The sequence below is a fragment of the Peromyscus leucopus genome, chromosome 14, assembly GCF_004664715.2.
Source record: "Peromyscus leucopus breed LL Stock chromosome 14, UCI_PerLeu_2.1, whole genome shotgun sequence".
Lineage (NCBI taxonomy): Eukaryota > Metazoa > Chordata > Mammalia > Rodentia > Cricetidae > Peromyscus > Peromyscus leucopus.
In genome coordinates this window covers 51472081-51493884 of record NC_051075.1, presented here as the reverse complement: position 1 = coordinate 51493884, position 21804 = coordinate 51472081, and the positions used below count along the sequence as shown (strand labels likewise).

At 48.1% G+C, this 21804-nt stretch overlaps 1 protein-coding gene across 1 annotated transcript in view; it reads left to right on the top strand.

Annotated features, from left to right (window-relative positions):
* The window catches only part of Zfyve1 (zinc finger FYVE-type containing 1), a 54172-nt gene extending 35530 nt beyond the window's left edge, over positions 1 to 18642 (top strand). The window contains 9 exon segments of the mRNA XM_028877176.2: positions 5581 to 5687; positions 8451 to 8559; positions 9018 to 9115; positions 9209 to 9270; positions 9273 to 9325; positions 12399 to 12569; positions 12872 to 13052; positions 13599 to 13712; positions 17050 to 18642. Coding sequence (XP_028733009.1) covers positions 5581 to 5687; positions 8451 to 8559; positions 9018 to 9115; positions 9209 to 9270; positions 9273 to 9325; positions 12399 to 12569; positions 12872 to 13052; positions 13599 to 13712; positions 17050 to 17282 — 1128 coding nt within the window. The 3' untranslated portion in view covers positions 17283 to 18642.
* Positions 18643 to 21804: the final 3162 nt, after the last annotated feature.

Sequence of the window (21804 nt, the reverse complement as noted above, 5' to 3'; positions counted from 1 at the left end):
CAGTGTGGTGGTTTGAATAAGAGTGGCCCATATAGGCTCATATATTTGGATGCTGGGTCATTAGGGAGTGGCCATACTTGACATGAGTTAGGAGGTCTGGCCTTGCTGGAGGAAGTGTGCCATTAGGCCTGGCTTTGGGGTTTCAGATGCTCAAGCCAGGCCCAGTGTCTCTCTCTCTCTTCCTGCTGCCTGCTGATCCAGATGTGGAACTCCCAGCCCCTCTCCAGCACCGTGTCTGCCTGTGTGCAGCCATGCTTCCCGCCACGATGATAATGGACTGAACCCCTGAAGTGTGAGCCAACCCCTGTTAAATGGTTTCCTTTCGAAGATTGCCTGGTCACAGTGTCTCTTCACAGCAATGAAACAGTGACTAAGACAGACATGGTCACACTATGTAGCCCTGGCTGGTCTATAGACTTGCCCTGTAGACTAGGCTAGCCTCTAATAATTTAGAGACCCAGTCGGGCAGTGGTGGCACAGGCCTTTAATCCCAGCGCTCAGGAGGCAGAGGAGCCAGGCGTATCTCTGTGAGTTCGAGGCCAGCCTGGACTACAGAGCGAGTTCCAGGAAAGGCACAAAGCTACACAGAGAAACCCTGTCTCAAAAAAACCAAAAAACAAAACAAAAAAAATCCAGAGACCTTCCTGCCTTTTCTGGGACTAAAGTATGTGCTACAACGCCTGGACTTCCATGTTCTTTTTGGTTTGGGTGGCCTTAGGCATTGAAGCCAGGGCCTAGCACACATTAGGCAGGTGCTCTCACTGTTCACATTCAGCCCGTGCTCATTACTGAGTGGGAAAGATGGCTTTGGAAATGGATTTGTGAGGAGGAGGAGGAGGAGTATGGAGTATGCGCTGGCCGTGACTTGAACAAGTATCAGTGATGTCTGCTGCCACTAGTGGCCTGCCCGTTTGTGCCTGGAAATGGTTACCTCTTCACAGGATAACCTTCCCTGTCATCTCCAGGCCCAGTACCACTCTCTGGTTGTGATAACTGCCCCTTCATGTAAGGTCCACTGTAGCACCATAAGATGCCTAGATACCGGTAAGGTGCCTCACGGATGCCCAAGTCCCAGTCCAGTAGGGGAATCAGCAGTGAATGAGAGGGGAATTGAAAATTGAATTAACTGTGGATATCTGTACTTACGGTCTCAATGATTTTGAGATGCACTTTCAGGCTGAAGCCGAGGAGGTGTCATGCGATACCTTCTTTCGCCTCCGAACCTTGAATGTAGGAACTCTGACTTTCCAATTCCATCACATTAGCAAGCATCTGTTAAATATTCATGACGTTATTGCTGGAGGGTGGCAGCATCGAAGAATGTCCATTTGGAACCAGACCTTCCACTGCCAGCTCCTGATAACTGGGGCTAACCTTAAAGGTACAATAGAAAGGGCCCTGCTGTTGCCAAGGCAACTAAAGTTCAAGATCATCTGGTCGCCAGGCAACCAGGTCTCCAATTTTGCCTCAAATACTTTCACAGGCACTCTCAAGAGAAGCCCTTCCTTCCCTGCCTTTCCCTTGTAGCTTGAGACCTGAGGAGGAGCAGAGACCAAGAACCATGGAATGATGTGAGGTTTGGAATTTTTGTTTTTGTGCTGGGGACCTAGGACCTCATGCCTGTACATCCCCAGGCCTGGGATTGGGAGTTTTGACCTGGCTGAGCCAATGCCTCAGGTAGGAGGTTATGTCTACACTAGAAAAACATTACAGTGGAAGGAGGATGGGTTTTCTCTGGCCTCATGTCTAAAATATGCTACCTTTGATTTTTTTTTTTTTTTAAAGTTACGATTCTATTCCCATACGCTCGATGTTTCTAAGTCCTCCTGAGGCATGTTGGGGCCGGATATATTAATATCAGCTTGTGATGTGGGAAGGAAGTGAGTGGCACACTTGTCCTCTTACCCAGCCTCTGAAGGGTTAGCCTGGTCTGTGTGAGAGTTCTCTCTCTGATGTCATAAGAAGTCACTGTTGCCTTTGACAATGCAAGCCAGCAGTTTGTCTGGGTCAGAGGATGCTGCATTTAAGGGCATGAGTACCATGGAAAAAAGCCACAGTTTGTCTCATGAAAAGCTGAGAGATACTTTAAAATGATTGTTTTGTTGTGTTTTGTTTTGAAACGGTCTCACTATGTAGCCCTGGCTGGTCTGGAGCTCAGATTTGCCTGCCTCTGCCTCAGGAGTCCTGGGATTAAAGGCGTGTGCCACCACTAGCCTTTCTATAGAGAACTTTTCAAAGTAGTGAACTGAGCTACTTGGAATGATATGATAGAAAGTGTTCTGTCAGTGTTACTGGGTGACAAGTCCCTCCTCGGAATAAAACCCACATACTGATTTCATGCCAGCTAGATTTGATGCTGTTTGTCTTCAAGGAAACAAGTATTGCCAGAGCATGGTGGCATCCTTTGTGCTGGGGCTTGGGAGGTGGTAGGGGGAGGATCAAGGAGTTCAGGTTAGCCTTGGCCACAGAGTGAGTTTGAGGCCAGCCTGGGCTACATGAGACTGTATGAGAACAAATATAAATTAGCTTTTGGGTTATCTGTTGCAAAACCTCCAAGGCTAAAATATTGCTATATGCCTTGTGTAGCATATTCCATGTTCCTTCACTGTCTTCTGTTGTATTTTCTGTGACACTTCATTAGATATAGAAACATTTTCTTGCAGGTAAGTGTTCACCTGCAGATGCCAGCAGCAATGAAAACTAGTAAAGAGACCTGGTATTTTACATTGTTTTGTTTGAATCAGGGTCTCATTAGCCCAGGCTGGCCTCAAACTCACTATATAGATAAGGATGACCTTGAAATGAATTCCTTGTTCTCCGCCTGCACCTTTTTTTTTTTTTTTTAAATATTTGTTGTTTATTATGTATATCAGTGTTCTGTCTGCATGTATGCCTGCACACCAGAAGAGGGCACCAGGTCTCATTACAGATGGCTGTGAGCCACCATGTGGTTGCTGGGAATTGAACTCAGGACCTTTGGAAGAGCAGCCAGTGCTCTTAACTGCTGAGCCATCTCTCCAGCCCTGCCTATACCTTTCAAGAGTTGGGATTCTAAGCATACAGTCTGAGAAAGGTTCTTAGGTCCTGTGCATTGTCTGGTTTAGGTGGTGAGAATGACTTAGGAAGGGAGGAAAACAATGCCACCATCAAAACCAGTGACGAGGATGTCAACAGCCGCTGACATGGTTCTTAGTGGTGTTTGTAAGGTCTAGTGAGGAAGGTGGTGCAGGCATGACCCATCCCACAAAAGGGACAGATACAGTGCCGGCCCTCAGCCACACACTGAGATGACTCTGCAGGCCTTGGGTGTCAGTATGCAAATTTCCTTTTTTTTTTTTTAAATGAGGGTTCGCTAAAGGAACAGAACTGATGAACATATGTACACACACACACACACACATACACACACACACACACACACACACACTTGAGTTTATTCTAGTGGCTTACAGGTTGTGAATTGAGTAGTCCAACAATGGCTGTTGGTCAAGGATCTGGCAGTTGCTCAGTCCACAAGACTGGATGTCTAGGCTGTGCAGTCTGGTGCTGGAGTCCCAGGAAGCTCTAGAGAGCTGCGGTTTTCAGTCCACACTGGAATCCTGAAGAGGTGGGTTCAAACTCCAGGGAAGGAATGGCTCAGGGGCAGGATAGGTGAACTTGCCCTTAATGGTGAGGGCAAGCAGGCAAAAAGCAAAAGCTCCCTTCTCCCAGGTCCTTTTGTGGTCCAGATTTAGGGTGCGTCTTCTGACCTCAAAAGATCCAACCAAGAAGAAACCCTCCCAGATGTGTTCCGCTGCCTGGGTTCTAGTTAATTCCAGATGAAGTCAGTTGACAGTCACAATGAACCATCCCACTTTTATCCTATAGCTTGTTGGTTTTTGAAATATAAAAATAACTTCCCAAGAGGTCTGGAGAGAGGGCTCAGCAGTTAAGAGCACTTGCTGCTCTTCCAGAGGACTGGGTTCAATTCTTAGCACCCACATGATGGCTTACAATTATCTGTAACTCCAGTCCCAGGGGAGTCCCAGCACCTTCTTCTAGTGTCCTCAGACACCAGGCATAGATTCAGACAAAACGCGCATACACATAAAATTAAAAAAAAAAAAAAACAAAACTTCCCAAATCTTTTGGTAACTTAATAAGAAGATGATGTTTGTCCATTTTCCCACAGTTATCCTCAAAGTTAGTTATGCCAACAATGTTTGAGAAACACAGCCTTAAGAGTTATCAAATGTTTGGCCACTTAAAGGGATAAAACTTGAGTGGGCCTATGAGATAAAGGCTGGGGCAAGGCCAGGACTGAGAAGGAGGGGGTGGGTTGATGCTGGTCACTTCATCCCCCAGAAGACCTGGTTGATTGCCTTGAGGACCCGTGCTAGGGGTTGGAAGAAATTTGTAGTGTCTGTGATCTAACCTGGGAGAAAAATGGGAGGTATCCAGACTTCTACTTTAGCCTGCTTAGTACCCAGTTCAGGTGTCTGGTGCAGTTGTTGCTCCCGAGAAGACTGAAGATGTGGCCTTGAGTGGTTGGGAAGGCTAGAGTGAAAGGTGAGATCAAAAGCCGGGCGGTGATGGCGCACGCCTTCAATCCCAGCACTTGAGAGGCAGAGGCAGGAGGATCTCTGTGAGTTGGAGGCCAGCCTGGGCTACAGAGTGAGTTCTAGAACAGCCAGGACTGTTACACAGAGAAACCCTGTCTCAAAACCAAACAACAACAACAACAACCAGCTGCTCACCCTGCCCTCCAGCTCTCACCTCCACTTTCCTGTGTCTTTCACTGAAGGGCTAACAGCGCATGCTCTTGTTTTCCCTCTTCTTCCCTATGTCGTGCCTGGCCGCCTCCGACTTAGGAACTCCATCAGAAGGCGCTGGAGGGCGGCCCATTATTATTGTGTCATTAAGCTGAGGAGTACTTCAGATACAGAGGAATAGTGGAATTGATTTGAAATGGAAGGCACTCTGCATAAAGTGTTCTCTGCTCAAGCACTTGATTCTTTGCATTTCAGTGTTTGGCCGTCTGCTGACTTTTAAGTTAATAGAGCTGAGAAATGACTGGGAAATACTATGGCATTCTTACTGGGTTTTTTTCTTACAGATTCATTTTTTCCTGTGTTCAGATAGTTCTGTGGCCTAGTAACATTCATGGGGGAGCCAGTGGTTAGAAAGGGGAGGAAGCCTAGGACACTCCCAGCTCGCTTCAGCTCGCTTCTTGGCTCCTACCCGAGTCTGAGTTCTTTCCCAAAGGAAGAGAGCATCTGTATCTGCGATGACTTCAAATAAAATGCTGCGTGTTTGTGAGATGCTTGTGATTTCTAAGGTGACTAAGGGACGAGAGTAACCATTTCCTTTTGACCTCTTGGACAACGGGCTGCTTTTCCCAAGGTTTGCTGTGGTGAGAGTTGGTGCAGATTGGGTCAGGGAGGAGAGTAAGGAGTCCATGTATGGGGTTCCCTCCTCCACTGTGGTACTTGCAAGAAATGTGCTAGCCGTGAATGGGCCACCCTGCAAAGGCAGGCGAGGAAGAGCCAGAGCCCAGGCTTCTGCTGAAGGCTTTCACAGATCACCTTTTCTCCTTGACAGGCACTGAGCGACCGCTTCAGCGGTGAAATCCCCGATGACCAGATGGCGTACAGTTCGTTTTTTCCAGATGAGTACTTCACCTGCTCCTCGCTCTGCCTCAGCTGTGGGTAAGTGAGAACAGCCATGGCCATCCTTCAGCTCGGAACCAGGGGCTGGGAGTGTTGCCTCTGACTTGGGTGTGTGGCCCAGTCACCTGATTGCTAGTCACAATTATAGAATCTGATGGCTTGGGATGGGTTGGGCCGGCAAGATAAGATGGCTCAGCAAGTAGAAAGGTTCCTGCTGCTAAGCCTGAAGACCTGGGTTTGATCCCTAGGACCCACGTGGTGGAGAGAGAACTGACTCCCACAAGTTGTCCTCGTGTGTGTGTGTGTGTGTGTGTGTGAGAGTGTGTGTGTATGTGTGTGTGAGTGAAGAAAATAAATTCCCAGGGGTAAGGCCTCATGTACATTTCTGACAAGCTCCAGGTCTGGAGACCACCCTTTGGGCAGTAAGGACTTTAGGAATACATGTCAGGAGAAATTGCCTGAAGACTGCTGTAGATCCGAGTGGTCGGCCTGTGCTGGAGACAGGACACAGGGTTGCCTGCTTTTCTCTGGTTCTTCAAGCACGCATCTCAGTGCTGGTTGTTTTTCAGACTGTTCTGTTCATCTAGCTAGTACATAAGTGCTAGTACGTCAGTGCCTCCCGGCTGCTTCAGAGCTCTGTGACAGGTGACGGTTCTGGGGGTGATTTCCTTTTCTTTTCTTTCTTTCTTTCTTTCTTTCTCTCTTTCTTTCTTTCTTTCTTTTTTTTTTTTTTTTTTTTTTTTTGGTTTTTCGAGATAGGGTTTCTCTGTGTAGTTTTGGTGCCTTTCCTGGAACTCACTCTGTAGACCAGGCTGGCCTCGAACTCACAGAGATCTGCCTGCCTCTGTCTCCCGAGTGCTGGGATTAAAGATATGCACCACCACCACCCAGCAGGGTGATTTTCTTTATAAGGACAAATCTTTAGAACACAGTAGGATTTTCTAAGGAACACTCAGAATTGAGACCAAGGCCCCAGTTGATCTTGTGGGATCTGGGGATCTTCCCTGGACGGATCTGGGGTGTACCCGTGGCAGTGGTGTATTTACAAGGTTCCTGGAGGTGTTCTGAAGTGTACCTTTAAGGCCGAGAGCATTGGGTTAGAAGAATACTCCATCTTTAACCTGTAACACCTTTAGTTTTTAAATTACAGGCTCTGGATCAGTAGGCCTGGATGGGGCCTGAGACACACCTGTGTCTTCAACAAGTTTCAGGGTGATGCTGCTGCTGGTCTGTGGACCCCACTTGGCCGCAGAGGGATTAGAGCAGTGACTCAGAAATGTTAGCATGAATCAGAGGAACTGAGTGTGCTAAACTGACCGGTTAGGCCCGTTTCAGATTTAGTGGATCTGCAAAGAACCCGCCAGTCAGTGGATTTGAGACCTTCCCAGGTGACAGAGATACTGCTTCTGGAGCCTTACCTTGAGGATCGCTGTATCATTTTAAGCTGTGGAGTGCAATTCACCCACAGTCTTATTCCTTGCCTGATGGAGCCTGTGGGTCTAAACATAGTGTCAAGGCTAGGTTCCAGTCTTCTCGACCTGTAGACATACTTCCAATTTCTCTTCACCTCTGAATTGTTTTGCTCATATCAGGGTCACCATCTATTCTATATCCTCCACTCCCGCCCCTTTACAGGAGGAGACCTTGGAAAGCTCTTCAATTTTACAGTGGAGAGTCCCATGGCGAAGGGAGGAGGGAGAGGTATTAGTTGGCCATGTGACTTGACCATTTTACTCTGCCTGAGTCCAGCAGGAGAGACTTAAGCACTGTTGGGTGATCGATCACCTTTCATTCTGAACATCTGCAGGATTTCTAGAATTTTGTGTTACCACAGTGACACCCTAACCTGCTGATCTCTTTTTCTGCATTGTCAGCGTGGCAGAGCTTGCTCTTGTTCACTTGAAAGTGTTTGTGGCTCATCATTAAGCTTCCCCTGGAGACGCTGCCAGATTCGGGGGTTTGCTTTTCATTTTTATATTTTGACAGCCATGTGATTTAACTTTCCTGTCTTAGTTGCTTTTCTGTTGCTGTGAAGAGACACCATGATCAAGGCAACTTACAAAAGAAAGCATTTGATTTAGGGGACTCAGAGTTCCAGAAGGTTTGGAGCCTGTGATATCATGGTGAGAAGCATGGCAGCAGCCAGGCAGGCATGGTGCTGGAGCAGTAGCTGAACTTACATCTTGAGACACACCAATGAGGAAGAGAGAGAGAGAGAGAGAGAGAGAGAGAGAGAGAGAGAGAAAGAAGAGAGAGAGAAGAAGAGAGAGAGAGAGAGAGAGAGAGAGAGAGAGAGAGAGAGAGAGAACAAACACTGAGAATGCTGTTGGGCTTTTGAAACCTCAAAGGCCATCCAGTGACATAACCTGCTCCAACAAGGCCACGCTGCTAATCCTTCCCAAACAGTACACCACCTGGGGACCAGGCATTCAAACACACGACCCTATTAGTACCATTCTCATTTAAACTACCACATGTCCAGTCCATCCTTTTTGTGTCTTTAATGTCTTGAGACCTGCTGCTCAGCTTTCACCCCTGGTCAAGCTGGTGTCTGCTGTCTCTTCCATTTTTACTCCAGGTTGATTTTTCTCTTCCCCATTTCCCCATTCAGGCCGATAGCTACTTGCTGTCTGTTGTGATTGACCTTGAGTATTGCAGAGGGGCTTGTGTGCGGGTAACCCACTTCCTGTGTGTGGGGACTCGGTCTGGTTTTGGCCCCGTGCCTCTGCAGATCGACACTTCTTTGTTGGTGACGTTGTGTTCCTTGCCCTCCCTCTCACCAGTGTGTTTGGCTTCCTTTAGGGTTGGATGTAAGAACAGCATGAACCACGGCAAGGAAGGAGTACCTCATGAAGCCAAGAGCCGCTGTAGGTACTCACACCAGTATGACAACCGAGTTTATACCTGTAAGGTGAGTCTGCTGAGCGGCTCCTTCCTCCAACAGGGAAAGTTCTAGAAACCCTGTGGATGGTCAGAATGAGAAAGCAGTGGCTCAGCAGTGCTTACATCTCATTCTGGGGCCTCTTCTCTTGTTTTTTAGCTTATTTCTCTCTCCTTCTGTTGAGCTGCATAGTTAAGGATCATCTTTTCACTTCTGAGCAGAAATGCTTCTCAGGAAACCAATTTAGATGGATTGGCATATTGGCGTATGTGACAGGCATATAATTTAGAGCACAGTTTTGGGTTCCAGACTAGTCCACAGTTCCTTCTCATAGAAAGGCATTCACTGGCTTCTTCAGAGAATTAACCTTCTGAGGTGCTAAACTCAAGGCATTGTACTCCTCAGCTGGGGAGTTTGTGGGGTAGGGGTGTGAGGAGGCCATGGGTCCAGTGTACCTAGAAAAACTGTAAGAGTACTCCCTATTTCAGGCCTGCTATGAGAGAGGCAAGGAAGTCAGCGTGGTGCCCAAAACATCTGCCTCCACTGACTCTCCCTGGATGGGGCTTGCAAAATATGCCTGGTCTGGGTGAGTTGGAGTAACGCAGCTGGTGGGTTTGGGTGTTTGATTCGTAGCACCCGCAGAGTGACCCTGTTGACTTGCTGACTTGCCTCCTTGTAGGTATGTGATCGAATGTCCTAACTGTGGTGTGGTCTATCGGAGCCGGCAGTACTGGTTTGGGAACCAGATCCTGTGGATACGGTGGTGCGGACCGAGATTGTACACGTGTGGCCTGGAGTAAGAACTGTTCATTGGCTTCCTCCTGTCTCTTGCCCTGTTCCGTTACCATGAGTTTGTGTCTAGAGAGGTGGAGCTTGCTTCCACTCGAAAAGTCAGCCATGAATTTCAGCACACTCGTGGTTTAGAAAGGCAGTGCTGCAGAGCCCATCCCGTTCCAGCCCTCTGTTTCCTATTTTCTCGTCGCATAAATGATAAGGAACACAACCTTGGGTGAAGTAGATGAAAATTAGTCTGTTATTCTCTATTAGCAAATAAAACTTCATTTGGTATGTTCTTATTCATTTTCCATATGCACATGTACATATTTTCATAGATGTCCTTACTCTTCATTTATTTATGTAGAGATGGGGCCTCATTATGATGTTCAGGCTGAGACTATAGGCATGCCCCAGCATTCCTCGATCAATTATATCTACATGCCATTTTCCCTGCCTTTTTCTCATGGTACTTTATTTGACTCAGTGCTATAGTTTGATTTACCATTTCCTTATTTTTTTTTAAAGATTTTATTTATTTATTTATTATGTACATTGGGGGTTTGTCTGCATGTATGTTTATGTGAGGATGCCAGATCCCCTGGAATTGCAGTTACAGACAGTTGTGAGCTGCCATGTGAGTGCTGGGATTTGAACCCAGGTCCTTTGGAAGAGCAGTCAGTGTTCTTAACCTCTGAGACATCTCTCTAGCCCTCATTTCCTTATTTTTGACATTTATTTATTTTATGGTTTTTTATTAATGAAAATGCTTTAGTGAACCTCTGCATATGGGAAAGCTATTTTTCTGTTCTGGGAAATTATGTGTGCGTGTGTGGGTGTATGTATGTGTACACACACATGCACGTGTGCTCATGCTACAGCATGCATATGGGGGTCAGAGGACAACTTGTGGAAGTTGGTTCTCCCTTCCTACCATGTGGGTCCCAGGGATTGGGCTCGGGTTGTCAGGTTTGGCAGCAAATAACAAATACCTTTACCTGCTGAGCCATCCTCCAGCGTGGGAAGTTTCAGTGCAGAACATTCTAAAAAGCTTCCCTTGAGAGAGGGTCTCACTGTATTATCCAGGCTGGCCTCCAGCTTGCAAGCCTCCTGGCTTCACCTCCCACGTGCTGTGGTGGCCAGTGTGTCCCATTCCTCCACTTAAAAGTAGGGTTACTGTAGGCCTCTTTTTCCACTTGGACTGTTGAACTTGGGGTGTGGAAAACCAGATCTGTGTAGGAGACGGTGATACAATACTTTTCTCCCGTGTCTATCACTGCTCACAGTTGCTCATGGTAGAGTACCTCTGTTCCAAGCTCCTTGGGAGGCTGAGACAGGAGGATGGTTTGAGCCCAGGAGTTTGAGTCCTGCTTAGGGTGACATTAGAAAGGCCTTGTCTCAGAATAAAATCAAATCACTATTCATATTTATAGTTACTTGAACATGACTGATTTTCTTGGAGGGCGTTATTTTACTGCACTGTTCTCCTTGCTGGATAATTGCTGTGGCTGTGTTTTTAAGTTCACACAGACTATTTAGCCCAGTAGTCATGTTGGTCAGCTTTCTGTTCCTGTAACAGATACCTGAAATGACCAACTTATAAAGAAGAAAGTTTTGTTGTTGTTCATAGTTTTCTATTCATGACTAATTGGCTGGGTTGTTTGGGGCTATAGTAAAATAGTACATCATGGTGGGAGTATGTAATAGAGGGAACTCATTTGCCTTGAGGCTAGTGGAATTTTCTGTCCTGCCTGCTAGCTCCCAAATAACCACACAGAGACTTATTATTAATTATAAATGCTTTAAATGCTTGGCTGATAGCATAGGCTTGTTATTAACTAGCTCAGTTACATCTTAAATTAACCCATATTTCTTAAATTAACTATTTCTTTCTAAGTTGTACCATGTAGTTAATACTTTTTTTCAATATGGCATATTTATCTTGTTTTTCTTCCCACCTCTCCTGTCTACTCCACCCTCCTTCATCCCAGAGAGCTCTCTCCCTGTTCACAAGTCCTGCCTCACCTCTTCCTGCCTAGCTATTGGCCATTTAGCTCTTTATTAAATCAGTGAGAGCAACACATCTTCACAGTGTACAAACAGATTGTTCTACAACAAATGTAATGGAGGAAACTCATTTGCCTCAAGGCTAAGAATCAAAAGAGAATAGACCAGCATTCCATTGTCCCCTTCAAGAGCATGCCCCTAATGATCTAGAACTCAATGGGTCTTATCTTTTTCATTTCTAGCAGTGTTTCATAGAGCCAAGCTGGAGAACAAACACATGGGCCTCTAATAGGTAGTCTAGATCCAAACTACAATCCAGTCCTTTCTGCAAATCCACCTTGGCGTTTTCTTGGATCACGCAGGCACACAGAGTTGAGGATTTCTTGCTTTTCTCCTTCTCACAGAATTTCAGGGCCTTCTGAAATTTGTTACTGTTATGTGATGTCTTTTTTGGAGCCCACCTCCTTCACTTGGTGGCCTTGATGGTGTAGGCTGTCCCGTCTTTGGAAAGCGATAAAGTGGTAACTTTAGTTTCTGTCTCATGAAAAGAGCACCTCAGCTGCAGTCCCCTTGGTCCTTGGAGCTAGAATACTTTGCATTCTGTGTGTCTGTCTGTTCATTATTTGAATTCATTATTTGAATATATGTTGTTAAAGTAGGGCATGACCAGAATTGAGCTACATACATGGAAAAAGGTAGGTCACTATTCTGAGAGTCCGCAGTCTAGCAGGTTTTAGATGTAATAGCTACTATACTTAGAGAAATAGGATTCTTAGAGGTTTACATGTGTTAGGGGAACTGGGAAGAAGGATCCCTGTCTAGGCTCGGTGTGGGCTTCCTGTGGGATGCGTCACCTTCTGTACTGTAGGGCAGAGTTAGTCGTGAGTTGAGCACTTGAGCATCAGTCGTCGTGATAACCCTGATGAGACTGACTGGTGCATATGATACTGCCAGGCAGCTAGTGGGAGTGCCAGTCTGTTGCTCTTCTGCCCTGCCTGGTGGTTTACTGCTCTGAGTTGGTCCCAGATGTCCCTCTCCTTTTCCTCCCTGCACTCAGAGACTAAGGAGCCCTTGTGTTTTCATTGCAGACTGATGCATTTCTGAAGGACAACAACAATGCAGCCCAGCGTCTGTTGGATGGGGTGAACTTCATGGCTCAGTCAGTGTCCGAGCTTAGCCTGGGACCCACTAAGGCAGTGACTTCTTGGCTAACGGACCAGATCGCCCCTGCCTACTGGAGGCCTAACTCCCAGATCCTGGTATGATGTAGGAGTCCTCTTAAGTCCTGACATAGACCTCCTGATGATGCCACTTTGCCTGGAGCTAAGCTGGTTCCAAGAGGGAGGCACAAACATTTTCCCCTCCTCGAGTTAGCTCTGGGAGTCTTGGGAAGGGTTCAGCTTTAGGCTGCTTCTTTGCTTCTGGACTTCCTCCATTTTCTTTGTCATGGGTTGTATTCCCACACCTGTGAGAGTCGATTAATACTGCCTAGATGTCAAAAACCACAGCTACAGAGTCTGTAGGACTCCTGCCTCTCTGTTTTGTTTTGGACTTGGAATAGAGCTGCAGCCAGTGTGCAACCTCCTTCAAAGACAACGACACCAAGCATCACTGCCGGGCCTGTGGTGAGGGTTTCTGTGATAGCTGTTCATCCAAGACGCGGCCAGTGCCTGAGCGAGGCTGGGGACCTGCACCCGTCCGGGTGTGCGACAGCTGCTACGATGCTAGGAACATCCAGTTAGGTAACGCGGGGCTCAGAAGCTGCCAGGGTGGGAGGGGAGCCCCCCTCCTTTGCACTTACTGGAGATCGGGCACCGGGGGCGGCTGCTCCATCCATGTCACTACTGAGGGCAGTTGCTCCCCTGACCGAGGCTAGGCATCCCCTGAGCTCCTTCTCAGCCTCGGCCTATGATGCTGGTCCTTGGGGTGGAAGTTTGGGAGGCAGGATTGAACCTGGCCTGGCCTGAGCTCTGAGCTCAGTGGTGCTTCTGAGAGAAAAACATGAGCATATAGCAAGCCAGCTTAGATTGAGTCCTCGTTCTGTAGAAAGTTCTAGGTCTTTCTCCTAGAATCAATGTGGTTGACTTTAAAAAAAAAAGTTATAAGTCAGTCCTAGAGAATTGGAGGTAAAGGACAAGTTTCACGGTCTGAGCTGACTGGCCCCACAGGTCACTTCCTTTTAGTTACTGTGAGGAATCCAGAAGTGTTCCTTCTCCCACTGTGCCCCTGAGCTCCCATTGAGAAATAACTGTCGAGAGGCAACATCTGTCTCTTGTTATCTTCCACAGACGTGGCCGAGGCGCAGGCAGATGAGGAAGGGGGAACGCTGATTGCCCGGAAGGTGGGCGAGGCCGTGCAGAATACCTTGGGAGCCGTGGTGACTGCTATTGACATACCCCTAGGTGAGTCTGGTGACGCCTGTCTTGGTGCAGTGCGTGTAGGACGAGGGGGTTTCATGGACGGTCACCTGACATGTTTGCTCACTGGATGGAGTTTGGCAGCAAGGAATGAAGGGAAGCTTTATTTCCATTTTCTTCTGTGCCGAATCCTTCAGTGGCATTGTTCCTGGAGGCCATTTGTCACTACCTGTTGCTGTACATAAAAGCAGGTCCATAAGCCAGGCAGTGGTGGCGCACGCCTTTAATCCCGGCACTCGGAGGCAGAGCCAGACGGATCTCTGTGAGTTCAAGGCCAGCCTGGTCTACAGAGAGAGATCTAGGACAGGCACCAAAGCTACACAGAAAAACCCTGTCTCGAGGGGAAAAAAAAGCAGGTCCAATCTATATTCTTAAAGTGGTGTGCATCCAGCGGTCAGAACAATTTATTTCCTTAGCGTCATTGTCCGGAGTCACTGTCTGAATATTGCAGGGTGGCATTTGAACTGATTTGGAAAGTCCAAACTGACCTTCCACCTAGGCTCAGTGGAGCATCCCACTTCCTCTGTGGACTCTCCGGGCCTTTCCCGTGGAGTCCCTGGAAGTAGATGAACCTGTGTGGTGTCTCGGGTTTCAAGAGCTAATGTTTGGGGCTAGAGAAGTGGCTCAGTGTGGAGAGCACTTGCTGCCACCACAGAGGACAAAGCTCATGTCCCAACTACCACTCCAGTTCCAGGGGCTCTTCTGCTCTCTTGGGGCTTCCATTTGTCTGTGTAGCGCGAGCACACACACACACACACACACACACACACACACACACACACACAGCCGTCCATGTGCACCCACATCCATATATGGCTCACACACATGTAAATGAATAAGTAGTTCTTAATTTTAAAAAAAGTTACTGTATGAAGCCAGGTGGTACAGGCTTTTAATCCCAGCACTCAGGAGACAGAGGCAGGCACAGGTGGGTCCTGACTTTGAGGCCAGTCTGGTCTACATAGCATGTTCTAGGCCAACCGGGGATACGTAGTAGGACCCTGTCTCCAAAAAAAAAAAAGGGCGGGGGAGAAAAAGAGGAGGCAGAAGCAGCTAGTGCTTTAAAGTTTGAAGAGATAGGAAGTGTGCTTCTGTAATTTGTTGCAGTTGTAGAGCCTGCCTGGATTCAAGGAAGGGGAACAGGAGTTTCAAAGGAGGAAAGCGTGCCAGAGAACTTGCTCCATTAATTTATTCATTAACTCTGTGAGTCTGTGCCCATGTGGCATGGCCAGAGTGTGCAGTAATCAGTTATCCCCTTCTGCTGTGCAGGTTCCGGTCCCCAGGCTTGGTGGCAAGTGTCTTTTATATTTTTGCCTGCTGAGGCATCTCATTGCCAAGCTGTCGCTAACTCAGCATTTAAGATTCCTGCTCACCAGGAGCAGTGGTCCACACCATTAGTCCCAGCACTCAGGTGGCAGAGGCAGGCGGATCTCTCTGAGTTCGACACCAGCCTGGTCTACAGAGCAGAACAGCCAGAGCTACACAGAGAAATCCTGTCTTGAAAAACAGCAACAACAACAAAGATCCCCGCTCTGCTGGGGGCGGTGTGTGTGTGTGTGTGTGTGTGTGTGTGTGTGTGTGTGTGTGTGTGTGTACTTAAAACCAGAGAGGGAAGAAGAGACCTGAGAGGCCAGGGCTGCTAGAGATACAGTGTGACTTAGATTACATGGGGAGTCCACAACACATTCTGTGCTTGACTCGATGGTGTAGGAACAGGTGGGTTTGCCCTGGCTTGAAGCTCAGATGTCTGTCCTCTCGCCCCCCTCCCCCCAGGGCATGGGCTGCCTTTGGTGGGAGCGTTTTGTTCCCCAGATGTCCCCTTGCTGAGCTCCCATCAGGTTGAGTTCGTTTGTGTGTTTTCTTTCTTTCTTCTACAAGTGCTTTTTTTGTTTTGAGTGGTTTTTTTTTTTTTTTTTGGAGAAATGGTTTCTCTGTGTAGCACTGGCTGTCCTATAACTTATGCTGTAGACCAGGCTGGCTTTGAACTCAGGCCTGCCTCTGCCTCCCAAGTGCTGGGATTAAAGGTTTGCACCACCAAACCCGGCTTACAAGTGTTCTTAACCACAGAGCCATCTCTATAGCACAGGTATTTTATTTCTGGTTGTTGATGATAGCTTTAGAAGGGGTTGTTAAAGATGAATGAGGCCCTAAGAAGTGAAGTCACCTCACTTAATCCCACAGCTACCGTGCTCAGTGGTGCTAGGATTCCACTGAATGTCTGACTACAGAGTCAGATCTTCTTTGTGGTCCCTTCCGGTGGTCTGAGTGCAGTTCCACCTAGAGTCACTTGGAGAGTGTGATAGATAGAGAAACAGCCATGCCTCAGCCTCAACCACAGGTCCTGTGGTCAAGGGTGGAAACCTGGGTTTTTTTTTTTTTTTTTTTTTTTCCTTTGGTTTTTTTTTTTCGAGACAGGGTTTCTCTGTGTAGCTTTGGTGCCTTTCCTGGAACTCAGTCTGTAGCCCAGGCTGGCCTCGAACTCAGAGATCCACCTGCCTTGCCTCCACATGTTGGGATTAAAGGCATGCCCCATCAGCGCCTGGCTTTTTTTTTTTTTTTAAATAATATATCTATTGTGTTGTGTGGCAGGTGCACACACTTGTATGCTGTGTCATGGCACACATAAGTAGGTCAGAGGACAGCTTGTAGGAGTTGGCTTTCTCCTTCCACCATGAGAGTCCTGGGGATTGAACTCAGGCTCGGTGGTGAGATTGTTAAAGGCACCTGCAGTGCAAGCTTGGCGCCCTGAGTTCTGTCCCTGGAACCCACGTAAATAAAGGCGGAAGGAGAGAAGAGACTTCCCAAGTAACCTCTGCTTTCCACTCAAAGCAGGGCTGGGCTGTGGCTCACTTGGGTAGCATTCCTGAAGTCCTAGGTCTAATTCAGTACATAAACTGGGTGCATCGGCCTATACCTATAGTCCTAGCGCTGGAAGAGAGACAGGAGGGTCAGAAGTACAGGGCCATCCTCAGCAACAGTGAGTCTGAGGCCACCCTGTGCTCCATGTCTCCTAAAATACGTGAATATGGGCTGGAGAGGTGGCTCAAAGTAAGAGCACTGGTTGCTCTTCCAGAGGTCCTGAGTTCAATTCCCAGCAACCCCATGGTGACTCAAAATCATGTGCAGTGAGATCTGGCGCCCTCTTCTGGTGTGCAGATAGAACACTGTATACATAATAAATAAATACATCTTTAACAAAATCTGTGAATAAAAATAAACTGAGAAACACAGCACAGTTACGGCTCTGTGTGCATTTGTGATGACAGGCCAAGAGCGCAGAGGGTCCTGGGGTCCTAACTGTCACACTCCTCCTCTGATACAGGCCTGGTGAAAGACGCGGCCAGGCCGGCCTACTGGGTGCCCGACCATGAGATCCTGCACTGTCACAACTGCCGGAAGGAGTTCAGCGTCAAGCTCTCCAAGCACCACTGCCGAGCCTGCGGACAGGGCTTCTGTGATGAGTGCTCCCACGACCGGAGGGCTGTCCCCTCTCGGGGCTGGGACCATCCAGTCCGAGTCTGCTTCAACTGCAATAAAAAGCCCGGTGACCTTTAACCCCAGCTCCCTCTCCGACTCCTTCACAATTCCTTAGGTTCTCAGGGTTAGAAACAGAAGTCTCACTGAGGTAGGCCCTTCCGGCACCTGTTGGGTGTGTGTGCCCTCCTTTCACATCCCTGGGCCACTTTCCCTCAGTGCAGGTGAGCCTGGCTGTAGACCGGAAGGCACGAATCACCTCAGGGCAGAGGACCGAGCAGCTCTCAGTAAAGGGGAATGGACCCGAGTCCACTACATTTATTTCAGTTAAAAATACTAAATCTATCTACCTATATCTCCATATATCCATATAGAGGGGATTTGGAGTGACCAAGGCCGCTTCTGCTTTGAAGACTCAGCCCGGTGTGTCCCCAGCACGGGTCAGGTGGCCTTGGGAACCAGTCTTCCTCATGAAGCCAGCCAGGTCGAGTCACCTTTGCGGCTTCTCCCCGAGCTGGGCAGAGTGTTTTCTGCCTTCCCCCTCCTGAGGGTCCCAGGCTGTGAGGATGGGTGCCTGGGTTTGAACCTCCTTTTGCCTGAAGCAGCCTAGAGGGGTTCCACTAGGCTTTCCCAGCGTGAGTTCTAGTCCGTGGTTCCAGCCCGTTCTAGGCAGAGGTCATCCAGCTTGGTGTGTAGAGGGTGAGAGGAGTTAGGGCCTGGAGACATAGAAAGTCAAAATGCAGGTGCTCGCGGCCACTGCAGTTGGGGTGTCCAGGAGGAAGTAGGTCTCTCTAGCAAGATATCTGCTCCTTGATGCTTCTGTCTCCAAGAGGCCATCTTAGAAGGCCACACCCTGCCCCTGAGTCAGCCCAACACCTCCCCCTTAGCCCCTGGAGTCCCACCCTGCTTCTGAGTGTCACACTAGAATTTTTATTACTCCAAGTGTCTTATTCTTTGTTTCCAGACATACAACCCCTCTGTCCATTAGAGGGAGGAAGGGGAAACGGCACAGAATGGACAGTTGGTTGTGTGTTTTTTAAATATATATATAAATATATATATATATATAAATATTTCAACAGATCATAAGGAAAAAATTCTCTTTAGTTCTTGCAAGAGAAACCACATGAACCAGTGTTTCTCACCAAGAGCTTGGACATACCGATCATGACTGGAAAGACTGTTGTGCTGAACTCCCGTCGGAGTGGAGTTCATCTTCAGTGGCCAAAAAAGAAGAAGTAAAGCAACATCGTTGTGGATTGAACTGATGAGTGGGTGGAGCCTTGGGGAGGTATGTGGGCAGTCATTTCTGGGCTGTGTATCTGCGTGACGTGAGCCCTGGGATGGATTGGTCCTTCTTAGACCTGTTCCTCTGCCTCCCGAGGCCCTCCTCTAGAGCTGTGTCATCCACTCTCCACCATAAAGGAATCTTCCTGCTGAACGTGGTCCGTGTCGGCTCTTTTTTTGCTCTCGCATCTCTTTTCTAGTTGATAGACAGTGGCTAGCAGCGCAGAAGCCATGCCTAAGAAAGGTAATCCTTTACGGACAGTGCTTCGTCTTATTATTCGGAACATAGGTGCCATAAGACCATTTATATTCACACATACACTTAAGATGGAAAGTCTGCTGATATGTCAGGCTGGTCTTGAACTCAAGAGATCCCTCTGCCTCAGCTTCCCAAGTAGCTGGGACTTCAAAAGTGTCACCGCACCAAGCTTAGTGAGTGGGTTTTAGATAACCTCCAAAGTTGACAGTCTCCCCCATCCCAGGTTTCATATACGCCAAGTGCGAACTCTAACCTCTGCTCATCCTGCCTCCACCTTCCAAGTGCTCAGATTACAGGTGTGCACCACCGTGCCTGGTTTATGTGGCGTTGGCCTTCCTGCACACCAGACAGCACTCTACCAACTACATCCCTCATCCTCATTTTCCAGGTCGTATCTAGCATGCTCCACATTAGTTTGCCAAGTGGGGCCTGGTCTTTATGATTGCTGTAATATCCCTTCACTTAGAGAAGGCAAATTAAGGTCTTGGAATTCTTAGTAGTGACCAGAGGGCTCTGGAAGTTCTTCCTCAGACTGTCAGGGAGGGACAGCTGCGGCCAGGCCAGATGAGGCCGGCTTGCTGAGTTGGGTGGTTTGTAACTTGGTGTGGTTTGGGCATTACTCCTTATGTGTAACTTGGATGGTTTAAACCGATCGGTGGAGGCAGCGGAGATCTGTGGTGCTGGGCCTCAGTGGGTCTTGTATGTCCTAGGCATGTGCTTACCACTTCAATGCCTGTGTATTGTCATTTCCAACACTGTATAGTGGAGATTAATGCGGCAATTCCACGTAGTTTACCTGATAGTCAAAAGAGGTTTATTTTGGGTCCACTTGCAGCAAGCAAAGGGGTCGGTTATAGGATCCAGGAGAGGAGAGGCGCAGTCCAATGTGGTTCTCAGGAGAACTCTGACATGGTCTGCAGATCATCCAGCATCCAGATTCACAAGGTAGCCAAGAGAGAGCGAGCACGTTTGCATCTCAGGTCTTAAGGGGTCCCCGTCTCGGCCACACCCGGGCAGGGGCAGGTACCTAGCACCTAGCAGTTACCTGTGGAGCACAGACAACCACCCCTACAGCTCTGCTTCCTGCCTTGTCACCCATCATGTCCCTCTGTGACTGCTGACACTCCGGTCTGCAGTTTTTCCTCCCCGACTCTTCCTTCATCTTCATTTTTTCCCTGCACCTCCTCTAATCTTTATTTTGGGAGGGCTTGGGGAAGAGATGAAAACTGACTGTATAAGACCCTGTTCTTGAATGTGAATCCCACTAACCACGAGGTGGGGTCGTTTCTAGCACCTATTTCAGGCTCTTATAGAAGAAATCTCACAGGAAAATCTGCAAACCTTTTTCTACATGCTATTCAGTCCAGTGGAGAGAGGAAGTTCACTGGCATCATATATATATATATATGAGAGAGAGAGAGAGTCCCAGCCTCAGCTAGGCAGCTAGGGACGGGGTAGCTAGCTAAATGCAGGCTGAAAACGGGGCCTGGAGAAATTTCAACTGTCAAACCTATGGGCTTGGTTAATTTTCTCCAGCTGGATGCCGCAAATCTAACCAGCACCCGGATTAAGAAACAGCATGGCTGTCCTCCAGGAACACCTCGTCCTCTCTCTCAGAGAACTCTCCTGGCACCAGTTGCACAGGACACTTCCTCACCAGGTCCTTCATACAGGCTTTAATCACTGCACAGAACCGTGAAGATGGCACTTCAACATGAGCACTGGGATTCCAGGAGGTCTCCTAAGCAGTGGCCGCTGGGATCCTTACAGCTCTCGGCTTTCTCAGCGGGTAGGCTTATTGGGAGTTGGAAAACAACCATTGAGTTGCCTGCCAGGCCTTGTGGCTTTGGCCGTGGTGCCCACCGGCCTGGAAGGTAGGTGTTGGTGCGCATGGTTTACAGCTGCTGCCTGTGGGCTGAGATTCGGAAGTACAGAGCCACCCGGGGTCAGCATCGGGGCCCTTCGAGGTGCCACAGCGCTTCTCTGTTTTCCTTCCCTTCCCCCAGCTGTGAATTCTGTCTTTCCAGTAAGGTCAGTACCTTTCCCTTAAGCGGACCCTTCACAAGCCGCTCTCCATTATGATCAGGCCTTAGCGGTCCAACCTCCCCCTTTGTTCTGAGGTTCATGGCACGTGACAACACTAATACTTCTCTATGCCAGCACCTGGCTCGGAGGTTATACAGATTGTTCTAGTTGGGAACACAGAGCCAGGTTTCCAGGTGTTAAAAAAAAAAAAAAAAAAGTCCTGACGAAATGGTAATTGTGCAACCGTGTTTGCATTTCCAACATTGGAATCGTCTTCAGGGAGGCAACTCAGTCTGTGCCTGTAGCTTGCATACTCTCATTTATGGCGCTGGTTTCGGTTACTGTTTATAATACACAGTGTATATAATCCACCCTTGCTGAGCGTCTGCTGCCGCATTCCCTCATGTATTTGTCATAGATCCAGGTACTACATGTGCCCAGGGCAGTCGGGTGGTTTGTGGTCAACACAACACTCGTTGCTTGGTGCTGAGCGATCTCAGCCACTGCCACGCTTGACACGGCTCCTTTCTCCTGACACCCCCATCCTCACAGTCTGTATTTCCCAGGCTGCTGTAGTCTATCATCTTGTGTCTTTGCTGAGGTTGTGGCCTCTGAAGAGGACAGTTTAGAATTGCAGCAGCTTTTTACCTGAAGCCAGTGCCTCGTGCTAGCTGAGGAGGACATGCTGTACTACTGAGCCTGGACCCCGGCTTCCTCATCTGTAAGATGACACTGATGTAAATTACATTAACTATCTATTCCCTCTTCTTTATGAATTGTTACAAGGATCAAATAAAATAGTCAGTATAGTAGATTGGTGATATTCTCTATATAAGTGGTATTAGGACCCCTGAGGAGAAAGATGAATACTCAGTGGGTAATTGCTTAATTGGGGAACATTGTGCCTGACACAAATAGGAAAGTCATTAGGACATAGAGAGCTGTGTTCCAATAAAGGCCATGGCCTCTGGTCACAGATACTCCTAGTCCCAACAGGAACGGAGCCAGAGGACCATCAATCCCACCCCACTG